This window comes from Bufo bufo, chromosome 11 (assembly GCF_905171765.1).
Source record: "Bufo bufo chromosome 11, aBufBuf1.1, whole genome shotgun sequence".
NCBI lineage: Eukaryota > Metazoa > Chordata > Amphibia > Anura > Bufonidae > Bufo > Bufo bufo.
Genome location: NC_053399.1, coordinates 95,480,095 through 95,502,510, shown reverse-complemented (window position 1 = coordinate 95,502,510; position 22,416 = coordinate 95,480,095). Strand labels below are relative to the sequence as shown.

At 44.6% G+C, this 22,416-nt stretch overlaps 1 protein-coding gene across 2 annotated transcripts in view; it reads left to right on the top strand.

Annotated features, from left to right (window-relative positions):
* Positions 1–4,931: 4,931 nt before the first annotated feature.
* TMOD4 (tropomodulin 4) overlaps positions 4,932–22,416 on the top strand; it is a 29,186-nt gene continuing 11,701 nt past the window's right edge. Inside the window, exons 1-4 of one of the 2 annotated variants that reach the window (XM_040411450.1) lie at positions 4,932–5,078; positions 17,143–17,299; positions 20,980–21,136; positions 21,784–21,906. In XM_040411450.1, coding sequence (XP_040267384.1) covers positions 17,180–17,299; positions 20,980–21,136; positions 21,784–21,906 — 400 coding nt within the window. In that variant the 5' untranslated portion in view covers positions 4,932–5,078; positions 17,143–17,179. Of the gene's footprint in view, positions 5,079–12,488; positions 12,617–17,142; positions 17,300–20,979; positions 21,137–21,783; positions 21,907–22,416 lie in introns of those variants that run through there. The other variant, XM_040411451.1, reaches the window with a different exon arrangement.

Genomic DNA, 22,416 nt, shown 5'->3' with positions numbered 1-22,416 from the left:
CTCTGTAGTGTGTATATACAGTATACTGTCCTCTGTAGTATATATACAGTATACTGTCCTCTGTAGTATATATACAGTATACTGTCCTCTGTAGTATATATACACAGTATACTGTCCTCTGTAGTATATATTAGCAGTATACTGTCCTCTGTAGTATATATTAGCAGTATACTGTCCTCTGTAGTATATATTAGCAGTATACTGTCCTCTGTAGTATATATTAGCAGTATACTGTCCTCTGTAGTATATATCTGCAGTATACTGTCCTCTGTAGTATATATCTACAGTATACTGTCCTCTGTAGTATATATCTACAGTATACTGTCCTCTGTAGTATATATATCTACAGTATACTGTCCTCTGTAGTATATATATACAGTATACTGTCCTCTGTAGTATATATATATATATACAGTATACTGTCCTCTGTAGTGTGTGTGTGTGTATATATATATATATATATATATATATATATATATATATATATATAGTATACTGTCCTCTGTAGTGTAAATTACTTTACAGTTTAGTGTCATCTGCGAAAATTGATACTTTACTATGCAAGCCTTCTACAAGATCATTAATAAATATATTGAAGAGAATAGGGCCCAATACTGACCCCTGAGGTACTCCACTAGTGACAGTGACCCAATCTGAGTATGTACCGTTAATAACCACCCTTTGTTTTCTATCACTGAGACAGTTACTTACCCACATACAGACGTTTTCTCCCGAGCATTCTCATTTTATATACTAACCTTTTATGCGGTACAGTGTCAAATGCTTTGGAGAAGTCCAGATATACGACATCCATTGATTCGCCGCTGTCAAGTCTAGAACTTACCTCCTCATAGAAACTGATTAAATTAGTTTGACATGACCGATCCCTCACGAAGCCATGCTGATATGGCGTTATTTGCTTATTTGCGTTGAGATGCTCTAACATAGCATCTCTCAGAAAACCTTCAAACCGTTTACACACAACAGATGTTAAACTTACCGGCCTATAGTTTCCGGGGTCTGTTTTTGGACCCTTTTTGAATATTGGCACCACATTTGCTATGCGCCAATCCTGTGGAACATTCCCTGTCAGTATAGAGTCTGTAAATATCAGAAATAAGGGTCTGGCTATGACATTACTTAAATCTCTTAGGATACGGGGGTGTATGCCATCTGGCCCTGGCGATTTGTCTATTTTAATATTTTTAAGTCGCTGTTGTATGTGTATGTACTGTATGTAATTTTCATGAAGGACCCTGGTATATTTCATTTAATGTTTCTGTGTGTCGTTAAGATATCAACAGTATCCCCCATAATTGTGACCTCTACAGTACCCTGCCCCCTTAACAGTGAACTCCACAGCCTCTCACCCCTTAACACTGAACCCCCCCACCACAGTGCCCCACCTCCTTAAAATGGGACATCCACAGCAGCCCATCCCCCTAACTTTGACCTTCACAGCAGCCCGTCCATTTAACAGAGTTTCACAACACCCCACTCCCTTGACATTGACCTCCTTAGGGGCCTGCCCCCTTAACAGTGACCTATACAGCACCCTGTCCCTTAACACTGACCTCCAAAGGGCACCGTTCCCTTATCTGTGATCTCCACTGTTACCTGCCCTTTTAACAGAGACCTCCACAGCAGCTCCCCCTTTAATAGTGGCCTCCACAGTCCCCTGCTCCCTTAACAGAGACCTCACAGTACCCTGCTGACTTAGCAGTGACCTCCACAGCACCCTGCCCCATTAAAGCTAGGGCTACATGACGACATGTGACGCACGACATTTTGTCGTACTAATGTCGCGCAACAATTTTTATAATAGGCTATAGTGTCGCACTGCGACATGCTGCGACACGACAGTCGCAAAAAATCCATCCAAGGTAGATGCTTGTAGCAGTGTAGTGCCCTATGTGTCGTGCGACTTATTGTCGTCGTGTAGACCTAGCCTAAAGCTGACCTACAGCAGTGAAGAAAAATGACTGGGTTGTTATGGAAACCTAGGGTAAAACTGTGTGTATGTGGAGACTAAGGGCCTGCGAGCTTCTATTGGCTGATAAGGGACATGTGACCGTGTGTATGGCAGTTGGGGGCTTGTATTGGCTATTGCAGGTCATTTGGGAATATCTCGGGAACGGTACGTCCTAGAGAGCTGAGACCCGGTCTAAAACCTCCCCGGACACCTTATGTACCTGTGTGCCAAATTTAGTGAAGATCGGTTCAGTCGTTTGATCGCGCATAAAGAACGTCCAGACAGACAAACTCATTTTTATATATGTAAGGGTCCATTCACACGTCCGCAAATTGCGGATCCGCAAAACACGGACACCAGCCCGTCCGTGTCGGAAGTGCGGATGCGGACAGCACACAGTGTGCTGTCCTCATCTTTTGCGGCCCCTATTGAAAATAAATGGGTCTGCACCCGTTCTGCAATATTGTGGAGCGGATGCAAACCCATAAACACAACACTTTCGGTTTTGCTCCCATTTTGCATGAGCTGAACTCAAAGATCTGAAACATTTTCTACATACACAGAAGACCCATTACTCTCAAATATTGTTCCCAAATCTGTCTACATCTGTGTTAGTGAGCGCTTCTCCTTTGCCGAGATAATCCATCCCACCTCACAGGTGTGGCATATCAAGGTGCTGATTAGACAGCATGAATATCGCACAGGTGTGCCTTAGACTGCCCACAATAAAATGCCACTCTGAAATGTGCACAGTTTTGCCTTACTGGGGGGGGAAGGGGGGCAGAAAACCAGTCAGTATCTGGTGTGGCCAGCGTTTGCCTCATGCAGTGCAACACATCTCCGTCGCGTAGAGTTGATCAGGTTGTTGATTGTGGCCTGTGGGATGTTGGTCCACTCTTCTGTGCGAAGTTACAGAATATTGGCAGGAACTGGAACACGCTGTCGTATACGCCGATCCAGAGCATCCCAAACATGCTCAATGGGTGACCTGTCCGGTGAGTATGCTGGCCATGGAAGAACTGGGATGTTTTCAGCTTCCAGGAATGGTGTACAGATCCTTGCAATATGGGCCGTGCATTATCATGCTGCAACATGAGGCGATGGTCGTTGATGAACGGCACAACAGTGGGCCTCAGGATCTCGTCACGTTATCTCTGTGCATTCACAATGCCATCAATAAAATGCACCTGTGTTCGTTGTCCATAACATACTCCTGCCCATACCATAACCCCACCGCGGGCCACTCCATCCACAACGCTGACGTCAGCAAACCGCTCACCCACACGATGCCACACACGCTGTCTGCCATCTGCCCTGAACAGTGAAAACCGGGACTCATCCATGAACAGAACGCCTCTCCAACGTGCCAGACGCCATCGAATGTGAGCATTTGCCCACTCAAGTCGGTTACGACGACGAACTGCAGTCAGGTCCAGACCCCGATGAAGACGAGGAGCAGATGAGCTTCCCTGAGACGGCTTCTGACAGTTTGTGCAGAAATTCTTTGGTTATGCAAACCGATTGTTGCTGCAGCTGTCCGGGTGGCTGGTCTCAGACGATCATGGAGGTGAACATGCTGGATGTGGAGGTCCTGGGCTGGGGTGGTTACACGTGGTCTGCGGTTGTGAGGCCGGTTGGATGTACTGCCAAATTCTCTTAAAAGCCTTTGGAGACGGCTTATGGTAGAGAAATGAACTTTCATTGCACGGGCAACAGCTCTGGCAGACATTCCTGCAGTCAGCATGCCAATTGCACGCTCCCTCAAACGTTGCGACATCTGTGACATTGTGCTGTGTGATCTAACTGCACATTTCAGAGTGGCCTTTTATTGTGGGCAGTCTAAGGCACACCTGTGCAATATTCATGCTGTCTGATCAGAACCTTGATATGCCACACCTGTGAGGTGGGATGGATTCTCGGCAAAGGAGAAGTGCTCACTAACACAGATTTAGACAGATTTGTGAACAATATTCGAGAGTAATGGGTCTTCTGTGTATGTAGAAAATGTTTCAGATCTTTGAGTTCAGCTCCTGCAAAATGGGAGCAAAACCGAAAGTGTTGTTTATATTTTTGTTCAGTGTATAAAAACATTTCCAAAATTTTGTGCAATTGAGAAAATGTAAAATAAAATAATCAAAGAAAATACTTCTGATGGCCATTGAATTATTACCGCTGCAAGAATATTCAGCAATTTCAAGAATTTTCATTAATTTGCTGAACTTGTGCTCTCTTTTTTTTTTTATTTTTTTCAAAAAAGGACATTTTACCACCCCCACCATAAAACAAAAAAAAACAAAACAGGTGTCTGGGGACAACTAAGTAAACAGTTCTTACAGCCCTGCAGGATGGCAGGGGGAAAAGAGAGTATTTAGATTGTTTAAAAAAAAAAATCTCTATTTAATTTTTTTATTTATAGTAATGTAATCCATTTTTATATTATCCCTTTTTATTTTATTGTATTATATGATTTATCTTATTGTTGAGTTTTTATTTTGTTATAATTGAGCAACTGTCATTTATGATGAATACAATTCAGGTAATTTTTAAATAACTGTATTTAAAATTTACCTGAATTGTATTTATTATAAATGACAGTTTTAGTTTGTTTTATTAACCTGGTAAACCATTTTTTTTTTTCTAAAATCAGATTTTTTGAAATTTTGTAAACCACATTTTTTTTTCTAAAATCAGTTTTTTTTTTATAACCTTATAAACCACATTTTTCCTTAAAATCTGATTCTTTTTATTAACTTTGTAAACCACTTTTTTCTTTCTAAAAATCTGATCTTTTTGAAAATTTTAGAAACCACATATTTTTTCCCCAAGATGTTATTTTTGCAGCAGTGTTTTTTTTTTTTCCGCATGCTCATACAGTTCCAGTCACAGACTCCTCTTGATGCAATGACTCCCTGTCTTTGTGAGTTTTTCGAGCAGGTGATAGGGTAGCCAGGACGCAGTACTGGAAAGTGACCACTAGGTGTCCCCCCGGAGGAAGATCCGTACGCCAGCTGCAGCCTAATGACAGCCGGGTCACACCCCTTCCAAAAGTATCCCCTTTTGAGGCTCGGTCAGACCCCCTGCACACTGCGGGCAGGAGAGTCACAAGGTAAGCCTGCTGATATTTTAGGATCCCAAGTTTATGGGGGCTTTATGTAGACGTTGTGTAACTTTTTACAATAGTTTTTCATTTTATTTTCTGCGCCGGGTTGTATTTTTATGTGGTAAGAACATTAGTAACATTTGTATTACTTTTATGTGATTCAGCCTTGACTTTTCTTCATAGGAATTTTTTGAAATTTTTCATTTATATTTTTTTAACTTTTTATTTATTAAATAATTTGGGTTAAAATAGTTTTCGTCATTTTTTAGATTTTCATGTGCTGATGCCTCTTGGAAAGTACATTTCTGGTAGCGGTAACGCTATAGCGGGGGCCTTGGTGCCAGAAATATCCTGGTTTGGGGGCTCCTGACAACTCGGCACCATATTTGTGTGCAAACCTGACAACTGGGATCGGTATTCTTAGACCATTTGTTTATTGTAGAAATTTTTTTTTAGTTACTTTTTGCAAATTTTTCCCCTTAAAATCCAGAAAGCTGAGCGCGGTCAGAGCCGAGGGTGTAAATCCCGGTCTGCAGCCCTGTCCCTGTGGGGCGAGCACACGGGTCCCAGTGCAGCTGCTGTGTTTTCTTCCAGATTTAAGGGTCTTGCACGGGGGGATTATTTTTAACAAGGGCCCCCTCAGGGAGCGGACACAGACAGGTGGTTATATATGATGGCGGGGGGGGTTGCCAGTCCCTTACCAGTCTGTGTATACATGGGGTGTATGTGATAAAAGCTATGGGAAAGCTGGGTTATCTGGGATTTTGAGCAGTATTACGCTATATCCTGTCACGTGACTTCAACCCCCCCCCTCGGGCCCCGGGTACGTTTGGGGCCTACTTATTGGCTGAGTTCTACCCGCACGTCCAGCTTTCATAGGATGTTGTGCAGATGTCCGTATTCTGTAAGCAGCCGAATGTATTTCGGGTCCAGAATGCCACCACTGGTTATGTTGGGAGAGTCCAAAACCACATAAAGGGGTTACCCCACTAATCACATAAAGGGGTACTCTGTTGCTGGGTGGGGGGGGTGGTAATATTAGGCAGCGTCGCATAACCCTTGTGTCTGTTTTGAAACATTTGGCACCCATTCTATGACTCTCATCCCTCTATGCTCCATTTCACCTCCAGTCAGTCGTCTTCTTCCTCTTGCAGCCTTAAATAAATATAGTTCTCATTCAGTTTCCTCCCTTCTAGCAGTTTAATATAATTCTTAGTAAAACCCCTTGCCAGTCACTTTCAGGTAGCTTTAAATATAAGTTCCCAGTCAGTCTCTTGCTTTCTCTGACAGCTGTAAATGTAGTTCCCAGTCAGTCTTCTTCCTCCTCTTGCAGCCTTAAATATAGTTCGCAGTCAAACTCCTCCCTTTTGATCTAGCAGTAAATATAATCCTTTGTAAATTCCATAGTGAGTCACTTTTAGGTCGCTTTAAACATAATCCCCAATAAGTTCCCAGTCAGTCTCTTGCTTCCTCTGGCAGCTGTAAATGTAGTTCACAGGCAATCTTCTTCCACCTCTGGCAACAGTAAATGTAGTCCTTAGTACCACCTATAAATATTGTTCCCAGTAAGTGCCCATTTAGTCTCATTCCACTTCTGGCAGCTGTAAATATCTCATGGTACTTCATAAATTCCCAATCCATCTCCTTCCTCCTCTGGCAGCCTTAAATTTAGTCCCCTCCAATCTCATCTAACAGTAAATATAATATCAAGTACATTCCTTAGTAAGTATTTTTCCTCCTCAGGTAGCTGTAAAGATTATCCTTAATGAGTTTCCAGTCAGTCTCCCTCCACTTCTGGCAGCTGTAAATATCTCATGGTACTTCATAAATTCCCAATCCATCTCCTTCCTCCTCTGGCAGCCTTAAATTTAGTCCCCTCCATTCTCAGCTAACAGTAAATATAATATTAAGTACATTCCTTAGTAATTATTTTTCCTCCTCAGGTAGCTGTAAAGATTATCCTTAATGAGTTTCCAGTCAGTCTCCCTCCACTTCTGGCAGCTGTAAAAGAAGTTCCCATTCACTCGTCTTCCAACAGCTGTAAATGTATTCCCAAGTTTGTTCACCAGTCAGTCTCCTTACACTTCTAGCAGCTGTAAATATAGTCCACAGTAATGTATAGTTCCTAATCAGTCTTCTCCCCCCTCTGGCAGCCTTAAAGGTACAGTCATGTGAAAAAATTAGGACACCCTTTGAAAGCATGTGGTTTTTTGTAACATTTTTAATAAATGGTTATTTCATCTCCGTTTCAACAATACAGAGAGATTAAAGTAATCCGACTAAACAAAGAAAACTGAAGAAAAGTCTTTTCAAGATCTTCTGTAAATGTCATTCTACAAAAATGCCTATTCTAACTGAGGAAAAAGATAGGACACCCTTGCCCCTAATAGCGAGTGTTACCTCCTTTGGCTGAAATAACTGCAGTGAGACGGTTCTTGTAGCCATCTACCAGTCTTCGACATCGGTCTGAGGAAATTTTACCCCACTCCTCAATGCAGAACTTTTTCAGCTGTGAGATGTTTGAGGGGTTTCTTGCACGTACAGCCCTTTTCAAGTCACCCCACAGCATCTCAATGGGATTCAAATCTGGACTTTGACTTGGCCATTCCAGGACTCTCCATTTCTTCTTTTTCAGCCAATCTTTGGTTGATTTACTAGTATGTTTTGGGTCATTGTCATGTTGCATGGTCCAGTTCCGCTTCAGCTTTAATTTTCTAACTGATGGTCTCACATGTTCTTCAAGCACCTTCTGATACACAGTAGAATTCATCGTGGATTCTATGATGGTGAGCTGACCAGGTCCTGCTGCAGCAAAGCAGCCCCAAACCATGACACTTCCACCTCCATGCTTCACAGTTGGTATGAGGTTCTTTTCTTGGAATGCTGTGTTTGGTTTACGCCAAACATGTCCTCTGCTGTTGTGTCCAAATAATTCAATTTTGGACTCATCTGTCCAAAGAACATTATTCCAGAAGTCCTGGTCTTTGTCAACTTTATCGCTGGCAAATGTCAGTCTGGCCTCGATGTTTCTCTTGGAAAGCAAAGGTTTCCTCCTTGCACACCTCCCATGCAAGTTAAACTTGTACAGTCTCTTTCTGATTGTAGAGGCATGTACTTCTACATCAACAGTAGCCAGAGCCTGCTGTAGTTCTCGAGATGACACTTTAGGGTTTTTGGATACCTCTTTTAGCATCTTGCGGTCTGCTCTTGGGGTGAACTTGCTGGGGCGACCAGTCCTGGGCATGTTGGCAGTTGTTTTGAAAGCCCTCCACTTGTAGACTATCTTCCGGACAGTGGAATGGCTGATTTCAAAATCTTTTGAGATCTTTTTAAATCCCTTCCCAGACTCATAGGCTGCTACAATCTTTTTTCTGAAGTCCTCTGACAGCTCTTTTGCTCTCACCATGGTGCTCACTCTCACTTCAACAGTCAGGAGCACACCAAACTAAATGTCTGAGGTTTAAATAGGGCAAGCCTCATTCAACATGCAGAGTAACGATCTACTAATTATGTGCACCTGGTGTGATATACCTGTGTGAGATCTGAGCCAATTTAAGAGGGAATACATGTGAGGGTGTCCTATCTTTTTCCTCAGTTAGAATAGGCATTTTTGTAGAATGACATTTACAGAAGATCTTGAAAAGACTTTTCTTCAGTTTTCTTTGTTTAGTTGGATTACTTTAATCTCTCTGTATTGTTGAAACGGAGATGAAATAACCATTTATTAAAAATGTTACAAAAAACCACATGCTTTCAAAGGGTGTCCTAATTTTTTCACATGACTGTAGAATCCAGCAGGTTCTCCTGCAGATGGTAAAAATAATAGTTGCACAATGCAATGAAGAGAAATAGCACTTGTGTGCTCAAAAGTCACTCCTCAGACTGCTGATTATTGCTGCATACCGCCATACTACTGCACCGGCTCTGGTCCTTCCCTGACGAGCAGCGGAGAAGCACTTTGTATAGGCTGAGAATAAGAATGAGAAGAGTAGGGACGGTGATTGAGCATGCGCATCCACCAGCACCCTGCTTATTAGGTGGACTTTCATATGGCTTTACACTTTGAACACCAGGTGGCGCCACACTATGTAAGTAAATGTAATATATTTGTGATCTGACAGTTTTTTTTCTGGTTACCACACCCTCCAAAGTGCCAGTCAGGGCACCTCCCCCACCACTGACATGCCCGTCAGCTGACCCAACATCAGTATTCTCGGCCTAGACTGACAGGGCATGTTGGCATTTGTAGTTTCCGGGCACGCTCTGACTGCAGGGGGTGGCAGCTGTTGTCCCGCTGGCACACGAAGGGTTATTTGGCCCGGGGGTGAACCCTTTCGTGAGCAGCGGTGCAGTCGGGGATAATCTGTGGTTGGCACGGGCTGAATGTGCCGCAGAGTGGACATCGAGGAATTCTCCAGAGCCCCTCTAAATCTCCATGTCTAGTAACGGGCAGCATCCCCGACCTGAGTGCAACCTCCTGGGACAAGGGAGCAGCACGACAGCGCCTCTAGTGGCCAGTATCACACTGGCTCAGCAGACTGTATCACCCCAGGGGCCACACAGCACAGGGCCCTGCAGTAGCTTCTGTGCCGGATGGGACAGACGGGCTAGCTTTCATAGCCATGACCGGTTGTCCCAGAGGAAGGTATGAAGGTATACGTCCCTATTCCAATGGTGAATATCACTAAGCCTGATGGGAACGTTAAAAACTCCAAATCTGGTGTTTAAACGGTTAAACCATATATAACCAGACAGTGAGACCTATGGATGTGGACGTCAGTGGTGTGACTATCTGTGGCCGGCACCACCAGAGTCAGGTCCTAGATATGGTAAGAGTGTGTGCCATCTAGGACATCTCTAACCTAAACTGGCGCAGCTGTCATCTGGTATATCCAGCGTGCCCCTAATCCTAGGAGACGTACCATTGAAGTGGCTCAGTGCGTTTCTGTGCCGACATACACGTGGCACCTCCTCAGGAGACATAAGTAATAGTGGGTCACTGCCCGACTTGCTGCCGTGACGCTCTGATGGGAGCATCGGCGCTAGGGCGGCCGCGTGAGCGCCAAAGTTTAAAGGGCCAACATCCCGCCCCCCAGGCGTGGCTTCCGTGCGGTTCACCAATCAGAGGTGAGCCTGAGCTCCATACTCCGCTGACAGCAAAAGCGCACGGACAGCTGTGCCAGCGGGAGAATGCGCGCACAGAGCGCTACTGTACAAGAGGGGAACAGCAGCGCTCTGTGCGCGCACCCTCCAGCTGGCACAGCTCTCTCTCTATACTGGGTGTAGTGCACAGTACCACTTCTCCCTCTCTATACTGGGTGTAGTGCACAGTACCACTTCTCCCTCTATACTGGGTGTAGTGCACAGTACTACTTCTCCCTCTATACTGGGTGTAGTGCACAGTACCACTTCTCCCTCTATACTGGGTGTAGTGCACAGTACCACTTCTCCCTCTATACTGGGTGTAGTACACAGTACCACTTCTCCCTCTATACTGGGTGTAGTGCACAGTACCACTTCTCCCTCTATACTGGGTGTAGTGCACAGTACCACTTCTCCCTCTATACTGGGTGTAGTGCACAGTACCACTTCTCCCTCTATACTGGGTGTAGTACACAGTACCACTTCTCCCTCTATACTGGGTGTAGTGCACAGTACCACTTCTCCCTCTATACTGGGTGTAGTGCACAGTACCACTTCTCCCTCTATACTGGGTGTAGTGCACAGTACCACTTCTCCCTCTCTATACTGGGTGTAGTGCACAGTACCACTTCTCCCTCTCTATACTGGGTGTAGTGCACAGTACCACTGCTCCCTCTCTATACCGGGTGTAGTGCACAGTACCACTGCTCCCTCTCTATACTGGGTGTAGTGCACAGTACCACTGCTCCCTCTCTATACTGGGTGTAGTGCACAGTACCACTGCTCCCTCTCTATACTGGGTGTAGGGCACAGTACCACTGCTCCCTCTCTATACTGGGTGTAGGGCACAGTACCACTGCTCCCTCTCTATACTGGGTGTAGGGCACAGTACCACTGCTCCCTCTCTATACTGGGTGTAGGGCACAGTACCACTGCTCCCTCTCTATACTGGGTGTAGGGCACAGTACCACTGCTCCCTCTCTATACTGGGTGTAGGGCACAGTACCACTGCTCCCTCTCTATACCGGGTGTAGTGCACAGGACCACTGCTCCCTCTCTATACCGGGTGTAGTGCACAGGACCACTGCTCCCTCTCTATACTGGGTGTAGTGCACAGTACCACTGCTCCCTCTCTATACTGGGTGTAGTGCACAGGACCACTGCTCCCTCTCTATACCGGGTGTAGTGCACAGGACCACTGCTCCCTCTCTATACCGGGTGTAGTGCACAGGACCACTGCTCCCTCTCTATACTGGGTGTAGTGCACAGGACCACTGCTCCCTCTCTATACTGGGTGTAGTGCACAGTACCACTTCTCCCTCTCTATACTGGGTGTAGTGCACAGTACCACTTCTCCCTCTCTATACTGGGTGTAGTGCACAGTACCACTTCTCCCTCTCTATACTGGGTGTAGTGCACAGTACCACTTCTCCCTCTCTATACTGGGTGTAGTGCACAGTACCACTTCTCCCTCTCTGTACTGGGTGTAGTGCACAGTACCACTTCTCCCTCTCTGTACTGGGTGTAGTGCACAGGACCACTGCTCCCTCTCTATACTGGGTGTAGTGCACAGTACCACTGCTCCCTCTCTATACTGGGTGTAGTGCACAGTACCACTGCTCCCTCTCTATACTGGGTGTAGTGCACAGTACCACTGCTCCCTCTCTATACTGGGTGTAGTGCACAGTACCACTGCTCCCTCTCTATACTGGGTGTAGTGCACAGTACCACTGCTCCCTCTCTATACTGGGTGTAGGGCACAGTACCACTTCTCCCTCTCTGTACTGGGTGTAGTGCACAGTACCACTTCTCCCTCTCTGTACTGGGTGTAGTGCACAGTACCACTTCTCCCTCTCTATACCGGGTGTTAGTGCACAGTACCACTTCTCCCTCTCTATACCGGGTGTAGTGCACAGTACCACTGCTCCCTCTCTATACTGGGTGTAGTGCACAGTGCCACTTCTCCCTCTCTGTACCGGGTGTAGTGCACAGTACCACTTCTCCCTCTCTATACTGGGTGTAGTGCACAGTACCACTTCTCCCTCTCTGTACCGGGTGTAGTGCACAGTACCACTTCTCCCTCTCTGTACTGGGTGTAGTGCACAGTACCACTTCTCCCTCTCTGTACCGGGTGTAGTGCACAGTACCACTTCTCCCTCTCTATACTGGGTGTAGTAGTAGGTCGTAGTCCCGGCCCCCTGTCAGTTTAGATTAGGATCCTGGTGGCTCGGGCCCCTGCTGAGTCAGTTCTGTCTGAGGCTGATTAACTCTTAGTGAGCAGCAGGCGGCACTGACAGCGAGCTCTCCGCTCCGTGTGCTGCATCTGGTGGTGCACAGGACTGTACGGGGCACCTGTCATAGGGCTCCTGGACAGAGGGGCCCATCCCAGGCTTTACATTGGGGTGAGGATCTGCACAGGGGCCCCAGGGTTTTTGGGTTGTACTCCCGTCAGGGGGTTAGGAGTCTCGTCTCAGGACCTGTAAGGGGTCGTATTCTTATTTGTGGGTCCCCTGTCCTGTGTGTGCGCCACTATATGCATGATGTGTACGGTATATGGCGTGCCGTGTATACGGTATGTAAGATGTATGAGAATTATTATGGTACTGCATGGCGGTATTATTGTTATATACTGTATGGTTTAGTCCACTGTATGGCGGTATTATTGTTATATACTGTATGGTTTAGTGCACTGTATGGTGGTATTATTGTTATATACTGTATGGTTTAGTGCACTGTATGGTGGTATTATTGTTATATACTGTATGGTTTAGTGCACTGTATGGCGGTATTATTGGTATATACTGTGTGGTTTAGTGCACTGTATGGCGGTATTATTGGTATATACTGTGTGGTTTAGTCCACTGTATGGCGGTATTATTGGTATATACGGTATGGTTTAGTGCACTGTATGGCGGTATTATTGTTATATACTGTATGGTTTAGTCCACTGTATGGCGGTATTATTGGTATATACTGTATGGTTTAGTCCACTGTATGGTGGTATTATTGGTATATACTGTATGGTTTAGTGCACTGTATGGCAGTATTATTGGTATATACTGTATGGTTTAGTGCACTGTATGGCGGTATTATTGGTATATACTGTATGGTTTAGTGCACTGTATGGCGGTATTTGTATATACTGTATGGTTTAGTGCACTGTATGGCGGTATTGGTATATATACGGTATGGTTTAGTGCACTGTATGGCGGTATTGGTATATACTGTATGGTTTAGTGCACTGTATGGCGGTATTGGTATATACTGTATGGTTTAGTGCACTGTATGGCGGTATTATTGGTATATACGGTATGGTTTAGTGCACTGTATGGCGGTATTATTGGTATATACGGTATGGTTTAGTGCACTGTATGGCGGTATTATTGGTATATACTGTATGGTTTAGTGCACTGTATGGCGGTATTATTGGTATATACTGTATGGTTTAGTCCACTGTATGGCGGTATTATTGGTATATACTGTATGGTTTAGTGCACTGTATGGCGGTATTATTGGTATATACTGTATGGTTTAGTGCACTGTATGGCGGTATTGGTATATACTGTATGGTTTAGTGCACTGTATGGCGGTATTGGTATATACTGTGTGGTTTAGTGCACTGTATGGCGGTATTGGTATATACGGTATGGTTTAGTGCACTGTATGGCGGTATTATTGGTATATACTGTATGGTTTAGTGCACTGTATGGCGGTATTATTGGTATATACTGTATGGTTTAGTGCACTGTATGGCGGTATTGGTATATACTGTATGGTTTAGTGCACTGTATGGCGGTATTGGTATATACGGTATGGTTTAGTGCACTGTATGGCGGTATTATTGGTATATACTGTATGGTTTAGTGCACTGTATGGTGGTATTATTGGTATACGGTATGGTTTAGTGCACTGTATGGCGGTATTGGTATATACTGTGTGGTTTAGTGCACTGTATGGCGGTATTATTGGTATATACGGTATGGTTTAGTGCACTGTATGGCGGTATTATTGGTATATACTGTATGGTTTAGTCCACTGTATGGCGGTATTATTGGTATATACTGTATGGTTTAGTCCACTGTATGGCGGTATTATTGGTATATACTGTATGGTTTAGTCCACTGTATGGCGGTATTATTGGTATATACTGTGTGGTTTAGTCCACTGTATGGTGGTATTATTGGTATATACTGTATGGTTTAGTGCACTGTATGGCGGTATTATTGGTATATACTGTATGGTTTAGTGCACTGTATGGCGGTATTATTGGTATATACTGTATGGTTTAGTCCACTGTATGGCGGTATTATTGGTATATACTGTATGGTTTAGTCCACTGTATGGCGGTATTGGTATATACTGTATGGTTTAGTCCACTGTATGGCGGTATTATTGGTATATACTGTATGGTTTAGTCCACTGTATGGCGGTATTATTGGTATATACTGTGTGGTTTAGTCCACTGTATGGCGGTATTATTGGTATATACTGTATGGTTTAGTCCACTGTATGGTGGTATTATTGGTATATACTGTATGGTTTAGTGCACTGTATGGCGGTATTATTGGTATATACTGTATGGTTTAGTGCACTGTATGGCGGTATTATTGGTATATACTGTATGGTTTAGTCCACTGTATGGCGGTATTATTGGTATATACTGTATGGTTTAGTCCACTGTATGGCGGTATTATTGGTATATACTGTATGGTTTAGTGCACTGTATGGCGGTATTATACACTGTACGGTGTTATGAACTCTGCTATTATTTACGTTCTGTGCCAGTCTGCATTTCATGTATTACGAGGTGCCCGCTTCATCCTCCTGCAGTCCGTGCGCCAGTGAAATCTATGCCGGCTACGAGCTTCCAGTCATAGCGGTTAATGTAGCTGTATGGCGGTATTATTTATGCACTACATGTTTTTTTGTCATAAATGAGTTTTCCATGATTTTATGTCCTCAGGATAGGTCATCTATATCTGATGGGTGGGGGGCTGACACCAGCGCTCCTGTGGGCTGTGGCCGTCCTCGGTATCGCGCTCACCCCCATTCACTTTGTGGCCGAACTGCTCCTGAGCCACGTGACCAATAAGCGTGTTGTCACATGACCTGGGGAAAGCAGCAGCGCTCACAGGAGTGCCTGTGCCTTCACAAACATCTGACCGGCGGGGGTCCTGGGTGTCCAACCCCCACCCATCAGATACTGATGACCTACCCTGAGGATAAGTCATCGGAACCAATCAAGGCTCTGTATGACAGTATTATTTATACACTGTATGTTAGTAGTATTAATGCACTGGATGGCTGTATTATTTATACACTATTTGTTAGTAGTATTAATGTTCTTGTATGACAGTATTTTTTATATACTGTATGTTAGTAGTATTAATGGACTGGATGGCTGTATTTATACACTGTTAGTAGTATTAGGGCACTGTATGACAGTATTATGTATACACTGTTAGCAGTATTAGTGCACTGTGTGACGGTATTATTTATATACTGTTTGTCAGTATTGCACATTATGACAGTGACTTATACGCTGTTTGTTAGTATTAATGCACTGTATGACGGTATTATTTATATACTGTTAGTATTAATGCACATTATGACAGTATTACTTATGCACTGTTAGCAGTATTAATGCACTGTATGACAGAATTATTTATACACTGTATGTTAGTATTAATGCACTGGATGACTGTATTTATAGACTGTTAGTAGTATTGATGCACAGTATGACTGTATTATTTATACACTGTTAGTAGTATTAATGCTTGTATGACTGTATTTTTGCTGTTAGTATTAATGCACATTATGACAGTATGATGGTATTATTTATACAATGTTAGTATTAATGCACTGGATGACTGTATTATTTATAGACTGTTAGTAGTATTGATGCACTGTATGACGGTATTATTTATATACTGTTAGTATTAATGCACAGTATGACAGTATTATTTATACACTGTTAGTAGTATTAATGCTTGTATGACTATTATTTTTTGCTGTTAGTATTAATGCACATTATGACAGTATGACGGTATTTATACAATGTTAGTATTAATGCACTGGATGACTATTTATACACTGTTTGACTGTATTATTTATATACTGTTAATATTAATGTACATTATGACAGTATTTATACACTGTTAGTATTAATGCACTGTATGACGGTATTATTTATGCAGTGTATGTTGACCCTAGGAGGATATATTCTATGTAGTAAGGTCCATAAAGACTACACAGGATCTGCACTGCGGTATTATAGACAACGTCTCACATACAGACAATATAACTGTGAGATAGGGATTAGACTATATTACACTGCTACGTCACTTACTATACATGGAAAATAGAAGCTCCTTCGGCACATTTTTGGTTACACGAGTGTCCGGCCCGTCCACTGTATGCCGCTTCTATTCAGTATAATCCCGATGTCCCAGTGTTACTGTCTGTATGTGAGATGTTGTGCCGCCATACCTCTATGGATGTGTCATCATCACAGCGGAGGTGTCACAGGGAACAACTCCAAGGGGGATCACAGTACACCCACCCTGTAGGGGAAAGGTGGGCTACAACCTGTGGACCCAAAAAACACAACCGCCTACTAAGGGTCCATTCACACATCCGTAGAATGTGTCAGCACCCGTTGCGCAATTATCCGGAACGGGTGCGGACCCATTCAATCTCTATGGGGCAGGAATGGATGCGGACAGCACACAGTGCGCTGTCCGCATCCGCATTTCCGGAGCGCGGGCCCGAACTTCTGGTCCGCGGCTACGGAAAAAAATAGAACATGTCCTATTCTTGTCCGCAATTGCAGTTCTATGGGGGTGCCGGCCGGGTGTATTGCGGATCCGCAATACACTACGGACGTGTGAATGGACCCTAAGGTCTAACATTGTTTCTTCTCCTGTAGAAGGGGCTGAAAAGCCGCCACCTCCTCCACCACCACCATGTCTTACCAGAAGGAGCTGGAGAAGTATCGGGACATAGATGAAGATGCGATCATGGGGGCAATGTCAGCAGAGGAGCTGGCCCAACTGGACTTGGAGCTGCAAGAGATGGACCCTGAGGTAATGATGACTACAACCATGAGTAAGGCCTGGTCTGGGGTCCATGAATTTACAGAAGGTAGTATTATAGTAGTATTATATTCTTGTACATAGGAGCAGTATTATAGTAGTTATATTCTTGTACATAGGAGCAGTATTATAGTAGTTATATTCTTGTACATAGGAGCCCAGTATTATAGTAGTTATATTCTTGTACATAGGAGCCCAGTATTATAGTAGTTATATTCTTGTACATAGGAGCCCAGTATTATAGTAGTTATATTCTTGTACATAGGAGCCCAGTATTATAGTAGTTATATTCTTGTACATAGGAGCCCAGTATTATAGTAGTTATATTCTTGTACATAGGAGCAGTATTATAGTAGTTATATTCTTGTACATAGGAGCAGTATTATAGTAGTTATATCCTTGTACATAGGAGCAGTATTATAGTAGTTATATCCTTGTACATAGGAGCAGTATTATAGTAGTATTATACTCTTGTACATAGGAGCAGTATTATAGTAGTTATATTCTTGTATATAGGAGCAGTATTATAGTAGTTATATTTGTGGCGAAACCAACCTCGCCACTGGGTTTTGGAGGGGCCTGGCTACTAGCCTCTTGCCCCAGGATTATGGGCCCTCTCATCAGCCAGGCCTCATTTGTTCACAAAGTACTTGGACTAACTTGAACTCTCACCCCCACGAATTAGACCAGGGTTCAAGTTAGTCCATTACGTTTGGTAATTGTATTTTGTGGATTGCGTCTCAGACAATGCTCATTGTGTTAGTTAATTGCGTCTCAGACAATGCTGATTGTATTTTGTTTATTGCGTTACAGACAGAGGGAAGGGGATTTTGTGTACAATTGCTGGGGAGGTTTGAATACTGTAAATGCATGTGATTGGCTGTTTTTACAAAACCCTGTGGGTGGTGGCCTTGTTGGAAGATGTGCATAAAATGCTTGTGTGTTAGAATAAAGTAGTTGCTTTTATACCTTCATGAAGTTTTGGCTCATGTTTGGGGAATGCGATAACTACACTCTTGGGGATTGCTATATCACAATACTCCCCTGAGTATAAGCTCTTGTAAGAGCTTGTTCATGGTTCCTGCTCTCTGGATGTAGGAGAGGTTCACCCACTGGAAGCTGAAGCCCAGTCTTGGGTCCAGCGTAGGTGGAGGACTGTGAGACCCCAACCAAGCTGCGGCGGTTCGTGGGGTCTGCAGTGCGTACGGTGTCAAGTGGAGTGCTTGGAGTCCTCTGGAAGCACTAGGAGCATATATCGACGGAGGTACCCGGTCGGGGTGCTAGGCGTTCCGTTACATTGGTGGCAGCAGTGGGATGGCGTCCTAGTGTGAGGAGAAGCAGCTCGGAGACACCGTTCGTGGAGTATATTGAGGGCAACGAGGAAGATCACCCAGATTACAGGGATGCCGAGCGGAAAGGCGTATGGCACCAGGCCCTGGAGGACGTGCAGCGTCTGAGGGGTGAGAGTCTTCCCAGTGAGGAGCAGAGATTGCGAATGCGATTGGCGTTGCGACTACCTCTACTGGGAGAGCAACCATTGATGGAGTGGGTGTCAGAGCTTGAGGCACTGGTATGGCAGGAAACCTGCTGGATGATGCTTACCAAGCACTATGGTGGGACACAGTACGACAGGCTCCATGGATGGAGGAGTACGCCAAGCCCGAAGGTGAGGAATATAATTGCCCTGGTTTATTGTGGGAGTCTTTTGAAGACATTGACTTTGGGAGCACAGAAGAGTCTAGATTTTGGGACATTACTGACTACAGGTGGGACTTGCACAATTGGCCTACAACTAGTGGGGTGAGGGCAGATCTGACCTTTCTGGTCCAAAGGGAGTGGGAACTGGAGCAAGATTATCAACAGTTGTTTCGCTCCATTCAAGCCCAGCGCAAGAGAAAAGACAGTTGGATACCAGGCCCAGATCTGCAGCCCTACCCCTGGCAAGTCACAGCTGAGGTATCCCCTACTTCCTCACCAACTGTGGAGGTAGGGGACTTCATAGACTGGTACTGGGAGGAACCCCAGTCGGCAGGTGCAGATGGGACCGCAGTCTCTGCACCAGGCCTACCAGGATGCTGGACGGCCGGTACGGATCCCCCACCAACCCTGCAGGAATGCCAGGAGGAGGAGGTAAACGATCCCTCCTCTCCACAGCTGTTCCGCAACAAGGTCCTGGGGGCAGTATTCCATGACCCCATCCCAGCGGAAGAGCTGGCATCTGGGCAGAGCACAGTCGGCCTCTGCCCTCCCCTATCCTCTTCTCCAGAGCCGAACTTCCCACAGGCTACCCCAGCGGAAGAGCTGGCATCTGGGCAGAGCGCAGTCGGCCTCTGCCCACCAAGTACCTACAGCTTCAAGGTAGAGAACCACAATTAAGCAAGGAGTCGCAGATGCCCACTCAACAGCTGGGAACATACAGAACAGAGCCAGGCCCCAAAATTCAACAGGTCCAGTATTGGGTTGTGGTTGGACTGCCAGACTAACTCAGGTACTGACCGTGAGGTCAGGTATCTGGTTAGTCTTCCCTGGGAGGGGGAGATGTGTGGCGAAACCAACCTCGCCACTGGATTTTGGAGGGGCCTGGCTACTAGCCTCTTGCCCCAGGATTATGGGCCCTCTCATCAGCCAGGCCTCATTTGTTCACAAAGGACTTGGACTAACTTGAACTCTCACCCCCACGAATTAGACCAGGGTTCAAGTTAGTCCATTACGTTTGGTAATTGTATTTTGTGGATTTCGTCTCAGACAATGCTCATTGTGTTAGTTAATTGCGTCTCAGACAATGCTCATTGTATTTTGTTTATTGCGTTACAGACAGAGGGAAGGGGATTTTTGTGTACAATTGCTGGGGAGGTTTGAATACTGTAAATGCATGTGATTGGCTGTTTTTACAAAACCCTGTGGGTGGTGGCCTTGTTGGAAGATGTGCATAAAATGCTTGTGTGTTAGAATAAAGTTGTTGCTTTTATACCTTCATGAAGTTTTGGCTCATGTTTGGGGAATGCGATAACTACACTCTTGGGGATTGCTATATCACAATACTCCCCTGAGTATAAGCTCTTGTAAGAGCTTGTTCATGGTTCCTGTTCTCTGGATGGGGTCTGCAGTGCGTACGCTGTCAAGTGGAGTGCTTAGAGTCCTCTGGAAGCACTAGGAGCATATATCGACGGAGCTACCCGGTCGGGGTGCTAGGCGTTCCGTTACAATATTCTTGTACATAGGAGCAGTATTATAGTAGTTATATTCTTGTACATAGGAGGCAGTATTATAGTAGTAGTATTCTTGTACATAGGAGGCAGTATTATAGTAGTTATATTCTTGTACATAGGAGGCAGTATTATAGTAGTTATATTCTTGTACATAGGAGCAGTATTATAGTAGTTATATTCTTGTACATAGGAGCAGTATTATAGTAGTTATATTCTTGTACATAGGAGCAGTATTATAGTAGTTATATTCTTGTACATAGGAGCAGTATTATAGTAGTTATATTCTTGTACATAGGAGCAGTATTATAGTAGTTATATTCTTGTACATAGGAGGCAGTATTATAGTAGTTATATTCTTGTACATAGGAGGCAGTATTATAGTAGTTATATTCTTGTACATAGGAGGCAGTATTATAGTAGTTATCGTGTTCACTATAGATTTTTTTCTTAACGGTTTCCTAGAACATTCTTCTCCCGGCCGGGATGCGCCAAAGAGACCAAACCGCAAAGACCGCCACCGGCCCTCTGGACAGAGATGCCCTCTTACAGCATCTGGAGAAGGAGGCTCTTGATGCGGAGGAGAGAGAAGACCTTGTTCCATTCACTGGAGAGAAGAAGGGTAAGTTACATTTCCCATTCCGGGCACGTCTTGTTATGTTCTCTTATACTAGATCTACAAATCCGGAAGTTGCCTATAACGTGTCTTATTCTGACATTGCGCGTCTTGGAATCCATAGAAGGGGCACATATTTTTGTTCCTGTTGTGGAGTGTAGCTTCTGCTGTGCCCCTTCAACTCCCTCCTTCCCCCATAGTTGGATAGTGACGGGCGTAGACAGGTGCAGGCTATATTCGCAGTGCTGAACTCACTGACCTCTTCCTTGCCCTGCCTGGTTCCATTTGAATGTATAATGATTTGTAAGACTTTTTTATCTCATAAGAGAAGGGTGCAGTTATGTCTGTGTCCTTGTGATTGCACGTTGTCTCCTGTCATAGCCAGAGCTGCATCAAAATTCTGCCGATTGCCAGTTAGCTGTCAGGAGGGTACACAGCACCGTGCTGCCCTCTGCCGATCCACTATCTTTAAACAGCAGCATTTCCCACAATGCATTTGAATGGAAGGGCTTCAGCTGAACGTTATGGTAGGATTCCGGTCCGCATAGGTGTGATGGATTTCAAGGAAGAGGCAGCAGAATTGTGAGTGCAGCTCTGGAGGTGACTGGAGTTAGACTATTCAGATAGTCAGTCATCTTCTCTTTTCTCAACAGGAAAACCCTTTATCCCAAAACAGGCAAAGAGGGAGATCCCTAAAGAGGAGCAGATCACTCTAGAACCTGAGCTGGAGGAGGCCTTGGCCAACGCCACTGATGCTGAGATGTGCGACATTGCAGGTACGAGCCACGTGGGCGGTATAATCTTCTGTGTACATCAAGATACAAAACCAAGAACGGATGAGTAGATGATGGCATGCACAAGAACGTGCCAGTTATATCAGGGACCTCATGACTTTCAATCGTTGGGCTAACCACATGGAGTGTACATAGAGGTCCCACCCCTACTTAGATGACCACCAATGGTAAGGCTTGGCTTTCTGACCAGTCATAGGTTGCCACCTGATTCATGTTGAAAGGTGGTCCTAGTAACATAGAGATCTATCAGAAAGCTCTTAAGTCTACAGTCCAGACTTTTTGGTGTTGTGGTCACCAGACTAGTGAAGATCTATATCCTCTATGGGAAGGCTTTATAAAACTAAAGGAGGGCAAGCGATCTAGGAGAGCACCTCATGTGAAGGCATCTGCAGAGGGATGAGTGCATGATATTACTTCAGCTGGTGATGATTCAGATGGTTATGGTTAGATGGTTGACTCAAATGTCAATAGCTCCGATGTGACCTCACTGAG